Genomic DNA, 15,895 nt, shown 5'->3' with positions numbered 1-15,895 from the left:
AGAAGAGATGATATAATTAGAATCCAAACAACATGATCAGAATACTCTATATGAAGCTTATTCTTGCACCATATAGTAGAGAGAAAAATTCAATGACTCTTCGATGGCGTAGTTAGCTAGAAAGTGCATAATTAATTGTCAGTATTTAACCTTGCATATCCACCACACTTTTGTCATCCCCTTCAAATCTATCACACTCATATGCTCTTTCTTTCTGCACGCTCTGCTCCAATTCACCAAGGCACACATTTTCTTATCCCGGTATTCTCCTCACCATAAAAATTCTTGGTATATTCTCTATTTAAACCAAGCTGGGATCTCCAATAATGAAGGATATATGCTATAAAACTATAACAATTAAGATTGCATCAATCAAAATTATAACAATTACCACCAAATACACTGTTTCTCAAGTGGGTTCCTACAATTTGAATAGGCGGTACGTGTATATTACATAGACGATACGTGACATTTTTTTAGAAATATCGATACGTATCTTGTTTAAGATTAGAGCTTGTATTTTACACAAACAATACGTATAAATTATATAAACGATGTATAACATTTTTTTTTTAATAAAAAATTAATGATTAAGTTTTGATACTTATCTTCACTAAAATTTCTACCAATGTTTTGTATACACTTTAGAAATACTTTACATAAGTAATGTGCATAATTTTTTACTAGGTTTACTAATATATTGGTGTTAAATCTTAAAATATATGCAATCTTCCACTAGCATATTATTTTCTTGGTGTTTGGCGAACAAACCTAAGGATGATATTTTTATCTTAAATTTTATTTCTTTAATATTTGGTCTTTATATACAGCTATATATTTTAATATTGGAAAGTTTTTTTTTCGGTTTACAGAGGTGATGAACAAGATTTTCTCATCATTATAAATGCGTCCCTTACTTAATTTTGATGCGTAAGACTTTTCTACTATTATCAATATATATTTTGCCTAATTTTGAAGCACACATTTTGTATAAATAATGTACATAATTTACATAGATGACGTGTAAGACATTTTTACTATTATCAATGCGTATCTTACCTACTATTGAGGCGCATATTTCGTATAGGTGATGCACAGTATTTAAATATGTGATGCCTCAAGACTTTTACACAAATTTTAATCAAAGACACATTAGAAAAATTAGAGTAGTGAAAAACATTGTCAAAATGATATATAAATATTGACAATATTTACATGGGTGATACACCTATTTTGAGAAAGTAATTTAATTTAAAAAAATTTAAATTACCGAAGAACAAAATGAGGAAGATGAATAGTGAATAAGATGAGTAGGATATTAAATAAAAGAGCTATCTTTTAGGATTACCAAATAAGACCATTTTAGAGGAGAAAAAGTATTTAAATTGTTATTGATGAAAATAGAAGGTAGAAGAAAAATGAGAGAAAGAAAACGGCAAAAGGATGAGAAGATGGAAGAGGAAGAAGATTGAAGAAAGTAGTTATTTAGAAAAAAATTATGTTAAGAAGAATTACACGGTAGTATTTTTTTAGTTTGTTAGGTATAAATTAGTAAAAATGATAATTTTGCGGGTATTAATTCTGCTATTTTATGAGATGACAGTTTTTTAAAAATTTATTAGGGCTAAATCAGTAAAAAATAAAAACTCGATATTACCTATTATTGGCAATTCGATAATGACTGGACTTTAAGCTGAAAATCTCTCCCTATCATAGGTCCACTTATTTAATTAAGTCGGTCCTTGCACTAAACGTCTCCATCGACTTAAGGTGGAGGTAGACTCCCTTGAACTGGCGAGGATACTCCGGAAAGAAATTGGCTGCCCGTGGAGGATCAGGTCCTTGGTAGAAGAGTGCTGGGCCACCCTTGACCACCTTGAGAGGTGTAAAATCTCTCACACGAGAAGAGAGAGAAACATGGTTGCTGATTGGGCAGCAAACGAAGGTAAGACGTCGTCTAGGCAAGTGGTGCTGAGGCCGGGTGTGGAGCTCTCTGTGGAGCTCCGTGGGCTATTGGGTTTGGACCAACCCGTAGTGGGTGTAAGTTGATTAATCTGTAACTACTAACGGTTCCTTTTATATCAATTAAAAAAAATCCCCATTAAATAATACAGTAGTAGGACAGATGACCCTATTCATGACAACTCATGAAATTAATTCTGAAGGAGACCACTCAGGAGGATCCAAACGTGGTTCACATGTTTTATCAAAGTCCAACAGCAAGTCTTCAACCACGGACCCTCGATCCACTTTGTTACGTAGTATTTCATGTGACCCTAAGATACACCTACAACGATTTAAAATCATTTTCAATGTTAGATAATAGATAAATTTTGTCAACTACCTTTTGTTTTCAGTTGGAAAGGTATAAAGTATTACCTTCAAAAGGGTGCAAAACCTCCGGGTATTAGAAAATATCTCGAGTGTCCCTCAGCTGCTGAGATTGTCAATGTTTACCCATGGACGGTTTTTTCTTTCTTTTTATATTGCACCAGCGAGATATTGATGGTTGGCCCCGTTTTTAGCAAGTGAAGATTTCTGTCACCGCACAGGACCCATGGAGACTTTTATATTAATAGGAACCTCATTCTTGGCTCCGTGTATCTTATCCAGCTCTATTCCTCCTCTAATGGAGCAAATGGAGCAACTCTTATCCCTAATCTTGGTCGTCTTCCTCTCTACCCACTTCTGTATTGCCAACTCTAGCTACAACGCCATCTTTAGCTTCGGGAACTCGTTTACGGATACGGGTAACATTGCAGTCTTGGCCCAATCCCTTGGCTTATCCTCTATAGCAATGAACTTTCTTCCTTATGGCATGACCTTCTTTGGGCACCCTACTGGCCGCAGCTCTGATGGACGTTTGGTTATAGACTTTATCGGTATTTTTAACTTACTATCTACTCTAGATTTTTTATTTATAAGATATATATATGGTAAATATATAATATATATTGCTGGTATGTTGTCTACAGCTTAAAATTTTTAAGTTATCTAACATTATAAAATCAAAAAGAAGATTTCCCGGACTATCTTACTTATTAACTCCTCTTATATATGAATATATGATGATATATGCTCTTGTAGCTGAGGAATTTGGCCTCCCTATGGTTCCACCTTACTTAGCTCATAGCAATAATTATCAGCAAGGAGCAAACTTTGCTGTTGTGGGAGCCACAGCACTTGATCCTGAATTTTACCAGGAAAATAATATGACGAGCATACGTCCGCTCAACGTTTCATTGCGTGTTCAACTTGGGTGGTTCGACGAGTTGAAGCCTTCACTTTGCAAAACAGCTGAAGGTCTGAATAGTGATTCGGTCTTTTCTTGTCCTACGTTTTGATTTCCTGAGAGCAACAAGTAGTAAGTATGTCTGCAGATTGCAGGGATTATTTCGGTCAGTCCCTCTTTTTTGTTGGCGAAATTGGGGGGAACGATCATATCTATATGTTGAATACGGGAATAAGTGTGGAAGAAGTGGCATCCTACGTCCCTAAAATGATTGAAACCATTTCTATGGCCATCGAGGTACATTAAATGGAATTTTACCTACGTAACAACTAATATGAATGCACGCCTTAATTTGAGGAATTTAATTAATTAATTAATTGCTCTTATCTCCATGTGCCTGCTAAATATAATTAACTATCCTGCTACGTGATGCAGAGACTTATCAAAGAAGGGGTAATAACTTTGGTGGTACCGGGGATTATGCCATCGGGATGCGTGCCAGCGATTCTAACTCTCTTCCAGAGCCAAAACAAAGAAGACTACGATCCTAGAACCGGTTGCCTAAAGAAGTATAACATTTTGAGCAGATACCATGATGTATTGCTCCGCAATGCAGTGGTGCGGCTGAGTGTTAAGTATCCACAGGCCAGGATCATCTTCGCCGAGTACGTTCGTCCAGTCATCCAATTCGCTAGATCTCCAGCAAAATATGGTACTGAACAATTATATCTATTATCCTCTTCTTTTCCAAGCTTAATTCGTCCTCTATATCACAATCATTTTATGTTAAATCTTGATATTGTAGGATTTACCGGAGGAGCTCTTAGAGCTTGCTGTGGCGAAGGTGGGCCATACAACTTCAACTTTAGTGCTCTTTGTGGTGTGTCAAATGTTACTGCATGTAATAATCCATCAACCTACGTGAGTTGGGACGGCGTCCACATGACCGAAGCTGCTTACAAGTATATTGCCGGTGGTTGGCTCAGAGGCCCTTATGCCGATCCACCGATATCAAGTGTTCTACCTAATGGATTCCCTCATGGAGTCACTGCTAAGAAATAGAATATTGTTACCTTCCCAGAGCTAATAAAGGGCTTGTTCCATCGGTTACATCGTATCTTCGAAAGCATATGTATTAGAAGATACGTGTACTTGCAAATGCTGCATCTAAGTATATAAATCTCTTGATTTGTTCATCGTATTATGTGAAACTATTTTTCTTGAAACATCTCTTTGGTTTCATACTTAATTTATTAGGGTGCATGTTAAAAGTCTATTTGGTGGCTAGGATAATAATGTAATAGATACAAATTTTTGATCCATCAAATGCTGCGTTCCTAAAAAGGACCCGTGTTAGTAAAAATAGCAAGTGTTACAAATATCATGTATTTAATATAAATTTTTTATCAACTTTAACTTAAGTTATAAGTAGGATCCACACATTATTAACGATGGATTAATGATAAAATTAATTTAGCTTAAAAAATAATTTCTTATCATAAAATTAGTTATAAAATAGATATCATAGTAATAAAAAAGTACCGTACTAAATTATTGAGAAATATTATTATGATATATAAGCGTTAAACTTCTTATAAACTTTGATCCCCAAAAAGAATACCTATTTTGTAGGTATATGATAGATCCAATTTTTTATAACTTTTAAAATTAGAATGTTATTGCCATTTTTAAGAAGTTCTTCTTTCATGTTATTCTTCATTCCAATTTGTCAAGCCTATTCTAATATCATGCCCAAAACGGCAAATATCAGATTAGGCCCAAGCCAAATTTGGGTCCGCCTTACCTTGCCTAATAGGTGCATATCATAGATGCATTCTTTTTTTTTTCTCCTTTTTTTAATCAATACAAATGGATCTTATTCGTCCCAAAGTTTAGCCTATAGTACACATATAATTTGTACCTCTTTGGAGCTTGATGTTTGCTATTTCTCACTGTGTGAGTAGTATGGTACGGAAGGCAATTAAGTTAACATCTTATGGTACGAAAGGCAATAAAGTTTGCACTAAGGTGGGGTTCAAATCCCTTCATGAAAGTGGGCTAGAAGTTCTGGCTCCCCAAATTTAGCACAATTCATAGGATTATCGATCTTCTTGATCTCCTTGTCCTTTTTCCTCGTGATGCTTCTGATATTTCTTTCTGTTGAGACGATTTCTGTAATCCTAGATCTGTGGCCATTTTCACTAAATGAATTTAAACTTTAATTAACTAAAAAAAGGAAAAAATAATTAGGCTCGATGTTAGAATCATATAATTGTGCAATCTTTTTCTCTTGAATGGTTGGTAATGGTACGGGAGGGCGATATTTCTATGTTTTAGGAAGACGTCGCTGTAGATTGATCCGTTCCCATCGAAGGTTAGGGGTTTTATTCATAATGGGGATATAAGTCTCCCTTTTTTAGGTAAATGTCCATAAAGCAAATAATTTCATTAATTTCAGTGAAGTTGGCAAAAGCTTAATAAACAATACAGACGGAGTAGATCCAACTATGGCTCGTTAATAAATCTAAATAACTCTAGTAATCATCTACAGCTAAAAAAAGGAAAAGAATAAGAAGGCTAAAAGACGCAGAGATGATTTTATAAGACATGGCTCAGATTATATTGTAGACGCAAACGACGTCGTGATCATTGTTTGTTGAGTATTACATATGAAATATAATATCACATTGAAAAGAGAGGAAAACGGAAAAATGTTTATATAGATCTTCAGACTTTGATTTACCTAGTAGATTAAATTTTGGGATGAATTGAGTTCTAAGATCAGTGTCAGACACTGTTTTTGTTAGGCAGCTCCTATCCTATCTTCCAACAACTACAGTTGGTAGAGACAACTCTTCTTAGACAATGAGAAAAATCATTCTGCTAGAAGAAAAGCCGATGCGTGGGAATTGTGCTACAAGTCTTTGATGGGGGCACCTAACACGAGAAAATGCTTACAAATTCACCGACGCAACAGCATTTTTTCCATTGCTGTGTCCATCGATCAATGAAGCTCTCAATCTATTCCATCTTCCTCATCCTCTCGTGCTTCAATATTTCTCGCTGCATTTCCCAAAGAATAAGCTCCATATTTAGCTTTGGTGATTCATTAGCTGACACGGGTAATCTTATCACATATAGTTCTTTTGCTCAGGCTACCAGTGGAAGACTCCCTTATGGCATCACCTTCGGCCACCCCACTGGTCGCTGCTCTGATGGACGATTGATCATAGATTTCATTGGTATGCCAAAATTTTCCTTTATCAAATGACAATTAGAAGAAAAACAATTATGTTCTGTCCCTTAAGAAGTTGTAAATAACTCTCGTGTTTTTGGAAATTTAGCGGAGAGATTTGGACTCCCTTTGCTTCCACCATACTTATCCGGCAACCAAAGCTTTGACAAAGGTGCAAACTTTGCTGTCTCTGGTGCCACTGCACTTGACAGTTCCTTCTTCAAACAAAGAGGTCTTAACTCCTCCAATTCGAACGCTTCCTTGAGCAGCGAGCTTGAATGGTTCAAGGAATTGAAGCCTTCACTTTGCAAAACAACCCAAGGTAAAATAGATTGTTAATTATTTCGTTATCTAGGCTAGCTATCTCTTCCTCGTGGGATTTGATCATCATATACGTAACATTTATATATTGGTTGTAGAGTGCAAAGACTACTTTAGCAAGTCCCTCTTTGTAGTTGGAGAGGTAGGGGTGAACGATTACATGATCCAATTGAGTGCCGGAAGAAGCTTGGAAGAAGTAAAACTATGCGTGCCTACACTCATCAAGGCAATCTCTAGTGCCACTGAGGTACGCCACAAAGTTTACAGCAAACTTTCCGTAACTTTGTCGAGCACTTAATCGAATCATTAGCTGTTTGCAGAGATTAATTGAGCAAGGAGCCACGGAACTTTTGGTAGCAGGGATTCATCCCATTGGTTGTTCACCTTATTTCTTGACGATGGAAATAGGAGCTAAGAAAGAAGACTATGATCCCAGGACTGGATGCCTCAAGAATCTGAATAATTTGGCTAAGTATCAGAACGCATTGCTGCGGAAGGCACTGTTGCTGCTCCAGAATAAGTACAAGGAAACGCGAATAGCTTATGCCGATTACTATGGAGCAATTATCCGACTTGCACACTCGCCGAAACACTTTGGTAATTAAGTTCCAGCTATTTTCGTAAAACAAGCATTAGTCTTCATGCTTTCTAATTGCTTCATAGGGAAATATTTATATTTTATATTTTTATTATTTATAAATTAATCTCTATGATTTATTGAATATGTGTAAAAAAAATACTCTAAATTAAATTTAAACTAACTACATGAGAAATTTTATTAAACATAGATATTTTATTTTTAAAATGACTTAAATGCTCTTAATATGAATTGGTTGAAGATATTTTTATAATTTTATTATTGTAGTTAGCTTAACTCAGAAATTTAATTAAATTTAACTAGTTGATCTAATGACATGGTGTTAAATCATAAGACTCAATTTGTGAATAATAAAATTGTATGATGTAAACTATAATTTTATTAAAAGATAAGATGTTATATACAAATTTTCTCTAATTAATAATTTAGTATCTCTGTTTACTTGATTCCTTAGAGTAGGCACAAGAAATAAGGCAACCATAGCTCTAATGGGTCTTAGTGTTTAATTAATTACAACATAATAATATCTTCTTGACTCTAATATAATCCAGGATTTAGCAATGGAGCTCTTAGAGCTTGCTGTGGAAAAGGTGGGCCATATAACTTCAACATAACCGCCTTCTGCACCCTGCCTGGTTCAAAAGCATGCACAGATCCCTCGACTTACGTGAATTGGGATGGTATCCACTTGACTGAAGCTGCTTACCGCCAAGTTGCCATTGATTTATTCAGAGGTCCACTAGTCCACCTATATTAGTTAATTGCTCTTCATTACCGAGATACCTAAAAGGCAGGGGTTTTTATGACAGATTGCCCACTTGCTCTGTTCTTCGATCCTTTGTATGGGATATATAGAATAATAAGTGGAATATTCATCCATTTTTATATAATATGTTTTATATTTTCTGAAGCACTCTGGTCTTTTTTTTTTTTTTTTTTAAGTCTGATACAATATTTCAGATTTAATTACAAGAGTTTTAGATTTATCGTGTCTTGAATGTGATATTAGCATTTTAGAAATTTGCTTTGGTTATATTTTATAGGCAACGATGTCTTAGAGCAACTCCAATCGGGCTCCAAATTTAGGTTGAACTCCAATGGAACTCTAAACCTAGCTCCAAATTTGAAGCTAGAAATAATGGGGCTCTAAATTTGGAGCCCCACCATGAAAATGGAGCCGGGCTCCATTTGTCATTTCAACTTTTTAAAAATAACAAAATTATCCATTAATTATTATATTCAATTATTTTAAATTTATTTGCATCTTTTATTAAATAATTTATTTAGTTAAACTGAGTATATAATTAGTTTTACTAATCGGTTTTTAACAAAAATAATATCATTGGAAAAGTCGAGAACTTTAAAATGAGTCTAATATTAAATTATTTTTAAGTTAATTTAAATTTTAAATTTTTTATTATTTATAAAAATGAGTATAATAAATTATGTATGCTAAAATATAATTACTCAAAATTATCCTTAATGTAAATATTAAAAATTAAAATACATTAAAATATGAAATAATCGAGAGGATAGAGATATCTTGTCAATTGATTTAAATAAAATTAAAGATCCGGATGAACGTGCTTTTTTTATAAAAAAAAAAGACAAGAAATTTATAGAAGAAGCAATATTCATCATCGCAAGAAGGTGGATACAGTCAAGAAATTATTTTATGTAATGTAATTTTGATATTTTTAGATAATGATATGTAATACTTATTTCGATGTTTATTTCGTGTAATACAATTTCCATGCGTTTAACTAAAAATTAGTAATTTAAAATTACTTTTAAAACTATTGAATATTAGTCTTATTTTAAAGATCTCGATGAGAGTTTTCTAACCATATATTTTTTTATTAAAAAATAATAACATTAAGATGATCTATTAAGTAATTTAAAATAGCTAATATAATAATATATATTATATTATTATTTTAATATATATGGAGCTCGGTGCGTTGGAGTGCACGGGGCTCTTGCTCCAATTTTGGCTCCATATTTGGAGAGCTAACGTTGGAGATGCTCTTAAACTATTAACTTACTTCTATGCTTAAAGTTTCCATAATTATTAATTAGCCTATATTTATCTATCCAGCACCATATTCTATGGTGTGTATTTATAAAAAGTCAAATATAAGGTTTTATTAATAATTTCCGCTACTTATTAGTTGGTCTTCATATAATCTTTATTAACAACTATCCATAAACCTACGAAATATTTCTTTTTTTTTAAAAAAAAGTCCGAATTAAGATGTCAGGCATTCCCATCGTTTCCTTGACTAGAATAGCAGCCGTGAACATGAGGATGTAGAGATAGAAGGTCTTTAGCTTCACAGATGATAGGGTGGATTTGCTAGTCAACTTTCTCTCGTAATCTAATCATCGACTTTAGAGCGACAAGTGAGTCACTACAAATCTTGGCAGATTTATTTCCACTTATCGTGACAGTTTCTTGCAGACCCATCAGCAGGGTTTGCTAGTAAGTACTTCACTGAAGAGAGCATTGACACGAAACTTTAAACCAAACTACTGCCATCTACGATCTGGAGGAACCAAAGTGCATAAATAGACCCACTCTACCAATACTGCTCCCCTTCGAGCTAGCATCTATCCACACACAAATTTAGTGAGCCATCAAAAAAAAACACACCCATCGGGTTCTTCCACGACCCCAGTCAGCTATGAAACAGCTTCTTCCATGACCTTACACATTATAGTAGTTTATAAAGAAACACCGTAATAGTATAGTTATTTTTACGCAAGTATAACAAATAAAACATAGCTATATCGATTTAGAACTTATGCCACCTAGGAAAAACTCCAAAAAGATTAGGAATATGGTTGCCATCGTTTATGATGGTGAAAAAAATAATAAACTTACATGAATACTTTAATATCAATATCAATTGAAAAACATAAGAACACTCTAGGAGACATGATTTATCACATGCTATCGATAATGATGTGTAGAAAATAATACGTGAAAAAAACAATTGCAATCACAAAACCTTTTACGTGGAAAAGCCTCAAATCGGGTAAAAAATTACGAATTCAAACTCGGATCAAAACCAATCGCTAAAATATGTAACAGTTAATAAGAAGCCTATAGATCAATCTTACTAACCTTGTTCATTAGATCTTGAGCCACACTATTTCCATGATAGATTTTTAAACCTTAGTGACCCTTGAGATTTATTATTCTATTTCAGTGACCCTTTAGACATAATTTTTTAAGAATATGATGTTGATGTATAGAGTTGAAAGATTCAGCACAATCTGTCTAAAATAGAAAAATGATATCTAATGGCCTCCAAGAGAGCACATCTAAAAGATAAGATAATCTTCAAATTCATACTTGGGACCATGGCTGAAAAAAGAAACAATTGTGCCAGGAGAAAAACACGAGGAATTGTTTTAAAGAAACGCGAACGTCGACGACAACGAAGATTATAACGCCACCGACGAGATTATGATGCATGCGTGACCGCATACCATTGACTTGCACATCATGCAGACTCCTCTCCCGATTCATCCATTTAACAAGGCCAAGATCTTAAGCAGTTATTATATAGTGTATGATTCGACCTCAAATATTTCACAGAAAGGAATAATCATCCGCTAATAATGAAGCTCTCTCTCTTGCTTTTGCTCCTCCTCGTCCTCTCATGCTTCAACACTTCCAACTGCATCCCTCACAGATTGACCTCTATATTTAGCTTTGGCAACTCCTTCGCCGACACCGGCAACTTCGACAATCTCGTCCCTCCGACGCAACGCACTGCCTCCCGCCTCCCTTACGGCGTCACCTTCGGCTACCCCACCGGCCGCTTCTCTGATGGACGTTTGATCATAGACTTCATTGGTATCAATTCAATGTTACCCACACTTACTAAATATTTCATGAGTACTCTCTCTTTTAACAATTTATAACTCTATGCTATGCATTAAGCTGAGGCTTTCGGAGTCCCTTTGCTTCCGCCATTCTTCTCCACCACAAAAAGCTTTCGCCGAGGCGCGAATTTCGCCGTCGCTGGCGCCACCACACTCGACATCCCATTCTTCCAACGAAGAGGTCTTTTCGTTAACACCTCCACTCTCAATATTTCCTTGAGCTACCAGCTTCGATGGTTCGAGGAGTTGAAGCCTTCACTTTGCAAAACAATCCAAGGTGATCAATTATTATATACGTATTCACAAGTGAAAGCACGCAACTATATACATAGTATTTATTCCTAGGATTTTGTGCGCTTGCAGAGTGCAGAGACTACTTTAGCAAGTCGCTCTTTGTACTCGGAGAGTTTGGAGTGAACGATCTAAATTATCCAATTTATGCTGGAAAAAGCTTGGACGAGATTAGATCCTACGTGCCCGAAGTTATCAAGGCCATTCGTCGTGCTACTGAGGTCTATATATATTTGGTCATGCGTAGTTTGTCATTTAACGTACGATAACAGTCAAAAGACGAGCTATTCCATATATATTTAATTGCAGAGACTAATCAAGCATGGAGCTGTGAATCTTTTGGTGCCGGGGATACCACCCATTGGTTGCTTTCCGTTTTTCTTGTCTACAAAAGGAAGTGCGAAGAAAGAAGACTACGACCCAAGGACTGGATGCCTCAGGGAGTTGAACGATTTAGCCAGGTACCATAACCGACTGCTGAAAAAGGCATTGTTGCAGCTCCAGAATAAGCACAAGAAGAGGCGACTAATGTATGCAGATTATTATGGTGCAGTTATCGGAATCGCCCACTCACCCGAACACTTTGGTGAGCTACCTGATCTAACTTGCATTGACTAACTTGGGTAACCAAATCAAGTTATGTGCATGAGAGTACTGAGGAATCATATATACTAAATCTGCCCATGTTTGACGATGGAAATGATTGCGTGCTATTAATGAAGATTGAAGACTATATTATAAAATAATCCACTTCATAATACGATTACTTATTAACTAAACAAAATACAGCTCTTGATTAATTTCCACTTTCTTCTTGACCCTATCATATAATTTAATGCAGGCTTTAGCAATGGGGCTCTTAGAGCTTGCTGTGGAAAAGATGGCCCATATAACGTCAACGTTAATGCGACGTGTGGCCAACCGGGCTCTACAGCATGCAAAGACCCTTCCACTTACGTGAGTTGGGATGGTATTCACTTCACCCAAGCTGCTTACCACTGTATTGCCGCAGATATATTGGAAGGTCCGCTGGGACGCCTACATTAAATTAGGTGGTCTCCATTACAAAATAAATAATATGTGGACTTCTTTTCTTTAATAAAATCCTCTTATTTGCCTCTCTATATTCTTAAAATCTATATTTGCATATATACATGTTTAAGACTTCTCGAATTCAGATATATTAAGACATTATTAAATTATAGAACAAAAATAAAAAAGGTTTTCTCTCATTTTCATCGTGACTGATCCTTTTCTATGCCAACAATTAAATTGTCACTTTCAAACAGAAATGTTCACTGAATCAAAAAGAAAAAAACAGTAAAGTGGTTGCGTTAGCATGGGACGTAGACATTGTCGTGCCAAAATTAAAATGGGTAGAAGATGCTAACGTATGTGGTTTTTAATTCCTCCAAATAATATTAATGTGATAGCAATAGATTTAGGTAATAAAATATTAGCAAAACTACTATTAATATTAAATAATAAATTTACAATCAAGATGCTAAATATAAAAATATTTTAATACCCAATTAAATCACAGATAATGACTTGAAAATAAATGCAAACCACAAAGAAGAGAGAACGAAAGTTGAGATTTTACATAGTTTGGTGATGAGTCTACATCCACGGGCAATGCAAAGTTTTAATCTACTAATCCAATACAAATAGAGATATAAATATAAAATATTTTTCCTTTCCAATCTCTCTTAAAATAGAGGAGGTGCTCTCTCACATATTTTCTATCTTACAACTTACCCTTAATCCAATCTTAAAATTCAACTTATCTATTTAGAGCTGACTTGAGGCTGAAGAATATCCACGAGCCAATCGAATAGATATATGGTGTTCGAACGCTCGTGCACAGCTGATAACACGTTCCGTAAGCCGTTCAAACAGGTGGAGGGCCTTCAAACACCCGTACACTGCTGCAAACACGCCTAGCAGGACTATTCAAATAAATGGATGATGTTTGAGTGTCTTTATGACACTGTGACCTTTCAAATTCTTAATTATTCAAATATCTGAATGACGAATTCTGGACTTAGCCTCAAAAGTTTAATTAGTCCAAATCTTTTCCCCGCTGGTCAATGGATTAAAAAGAATGGTCACAGTAATTAAGAATTACCTAGTCAATTATGCAAGATTTAAAATAAATAAATAAAAATATGCAGGATTTAGCAGTGGAAAAGAAGGGGTTAGAAGCCCATATAACTACTGTTCTCGCTGTACTAATTATTTAATTAGGTGGCCTCCTACCGAATAAATAAAACATCTAGAAGAGAGTATGACTTATGTAATATAGATAATATACAGTAGTTCAAGATCTTGACATTGAATGTTGTTTTCGCTTACCAACTAGTCTGATAACATAAACCAAATTAACAACCACCAAGTGTTAATTAGTATAAAAACTTAATTTGATTTTTTTTTAATATAGTACAAACTGTCTGTTTCACGATATTAATTTTAGGTTTTCTCTCATTTATCTTGTTCCGCGTGACCCTTTCAAGCAAAAATATTCACCGAATCTGCTAGACAATTTAAGTGATTGTGTCGGTGATATGATGTAGACTTGACTTTGGATGGCAATATTAATCGGAGAAATACTTAGCTCACAAATAATTTGTCCAATTCTTCAAGCAGCCATTCGGTAGACTAAAACGAATTTATCAAGAGTATATGTTCGATTCCTCTGTGAAATTTGGATTTGATACTTAATAAAAGTAGGAAAACCCTAATCGATCAGCGGTGGCAAATCAATTTTCTGGTTAATTGTTTCTCCAAAACATAGGAGAAGAATGAAAGGTTGGAATATAGACGGTGTATTTAATTGTGTGAGTTGGTGAAGGAGTTGAATGAGTACTAAATAATAATAATAATAATAATATAAGGTGATTAAACTAATAATAATAGTATTTTGGTTGAGACTTGAGAGCTCACATATCAGAAGGACATGCAATAAATAAACGTGTTCTATGGTAAAATTAAAGATATCTAGTTAGTAGTACGATAAGACTAAATTATTTTAAATATTTGTGTAGAATAATCCTAAAAAAGACAAATGAGCATGAGCGGGGCATGAGCGAAGCAAGAGAGAGGAGGCAATAGCCTCTTTATAATTAATTAGTTTTAATTAAAATTTAATATTGGGTAAATCTAACTAAAATTAATTAGCGGCGAGTGGAGAAATTACGTGCACGCCTCTCACCTCTTTATAAAATTGAGGTCCATCATAATATTTAAAATTTGTTTACTCCACAATGTCTTTAAAAGTATTAAAGAAATTTGGCAAGTTCAGAACTCGGCGAGTTTTGAAAGGTTAATATGCTTGGACGAGATTAGATCGATCCTACGTGCCCCCAAGTTGTCAAGGCCATTCGTCTCGCTACTGAGGTCTATATGTGATCCATAGTTAATTTGTGCAATTTAATACAAAATTACTGAGTTGCTTGCCAGTATTCGTATCTATGAAAAGAAATAGTACAAAGAAAGAAGACTATGACCCAAGGACTGGAAGCCTCTGCAAGTTGAACGATTTGACTGAGTAGCATAACCAGATTGCTACGGGTGGAATTGATGCAGCTACAGAATAAGTACAAGAATAAGCGAATAATGTGTGGTGATTTTTATGATGCAGCTATCCGAATGGTCCACTCTCCCATACAGTTTTGGTGAGTGAGAAAACTTTCATTCCTTTTTCTCCAAAGTTTGTACCATGACTGTATACCCCACACTGACGCCACCCAATTCGCCTGCCAAACTTATACATGCATAGCAATGAATTAATTAGCCTAGCTAAGTTGAATTAATCTCCAGATATATACTTTCTTCTGAACTCTGTGTGTTTAATATATTATATAATATATTTGCAGGATTTAGCAATGGGGGCCTAAAGGTTGCTCTGGAAAAGAAGGCCCATATAACTTCAATTTCTGTGCCTGGTGCGGCCAATCTGACTCGACGACATGCAAAGATCCCCCCCCCCCCCCCCCCCCCCCCCCCCCCACTTATGAGAATTGGGATGGTGCTCAATCACTACACTGATTACACTGCTTATCAATACATTGCTACTGCTATGTTGAGACGCCACTGGGACATCTAAGCTAATTAAGGTCCTGGTCTCCACTCCCAAATAAATAAATGATCTACTAGAAGTATGCATATTATTCTGATCTATTGGCTCATTAATGTTGAAATTTAATAAACTTTTTTTTAATGGAAAGCTCATAGGTAGATAATTGCATTATATTCAGTTAAATTATACAAGCTTGATACACAAAGAGAAAAAATAGATATTTTGAAGAGCTCCTCTATTAGCATT

At 35.0% G+C, this 15,895-nt stretch overlaps 3 protein-coding genes across 3 annotated transcripts; all 3 read left to right on the top strand.

Annotated features, from left to right (window-relative positions):
• The first annotated feature begins 2,638 nt into the window (after positions 1-2,638).
• On the top strand, positions 2,639-4,386 carry LOC140769276 (GDSL esterase/lipase At1g28570-like). Its single transcript, XM_073109940.1, has 5 exons — positions 2,639-2,882; positions 3,088-3,303; positions 3,381-3,529; positions 3,668-3,944; positions 4,038-4,386. The coding sequence occupies exons 1-5, from the start codon at positions 2,639-2,641 to the stop codon at positions 4,292-4,294; spliced, it is 1,143 nt and encodes a 380-aa protein (XP_072966041.1). The 3' UTR covers positions 4,295-4,386.
• A 1,726-nt stretch (positions 4,387-6,112) lies between these two features.
• On the top strand, positions 6,113-8,296 carry LOC140768824 (GDSL esterase/lipase At5g45910-like). The gene is made up of 5 exons (XM_073109251.1): positions 6,113-6,474; positions 6,577-6,789; positions 6,887-7,035; positions 7,109-7,385; positions 7,938-8,296. Exons 1-5 carry the CDS (start codon positions 6,183-6,185, stop codon positions 8,141-8,143), a joined length of 1,137 nt encoding a protein of 378 aa, XP_072965352.1. The 5' UTR covers positions 6,113-6,182; the 3' UTR covers positions 8,144-8,296.
• Positions 8,297-10,950: 2,654 nt separating this feature from the next.
• On the top strand, positions 10,951-12,695 carry LOC140768718 (GDSL esterase/lipase At5g45910-like). The gene is made up of 5 exons (XM_073109097.1): positions 10,951-11,251; positions 11,339-11,557; positions 11,644-11,792; positions 11,881-12,157; positions 12,413-12,695. The coding sequence occupies exons 1-5, from the start codon at positions 11,014-11,016 to the stop codon at positions 12,616-12,618; spliced, it is 1,089 nt and encodes a 362-aa protein (XP_072965198.1). The 5' UTR covers positions 10,951-11,013; the 3' UTR covers positions 12,619-12,695.
• The last annotated feature ends 3,200 nt before the right edge of the window (positions 12,696-15,895 follow it).

The sequence above is a fragment of the Typha angustifolia genome, chromosome 10 (genome assembly GCF_048772165.1).
Source record: "Typha angustifolia cultivar Huaian chromosome 10, ASM4877216v1, whole genome shotgun sequence".
Lineage (NCBI taxonomy): Eukaryota > Viridiplantae > Streptophyta > Magnoliopsida > Poales > Typhaceae > Typha > Typha angustifolia.
The sequence above is the reverse complement of the archived record's forward strand: the minus strand, read 5'-3'. Positions and strand labels throughout refer to the sequence as shown.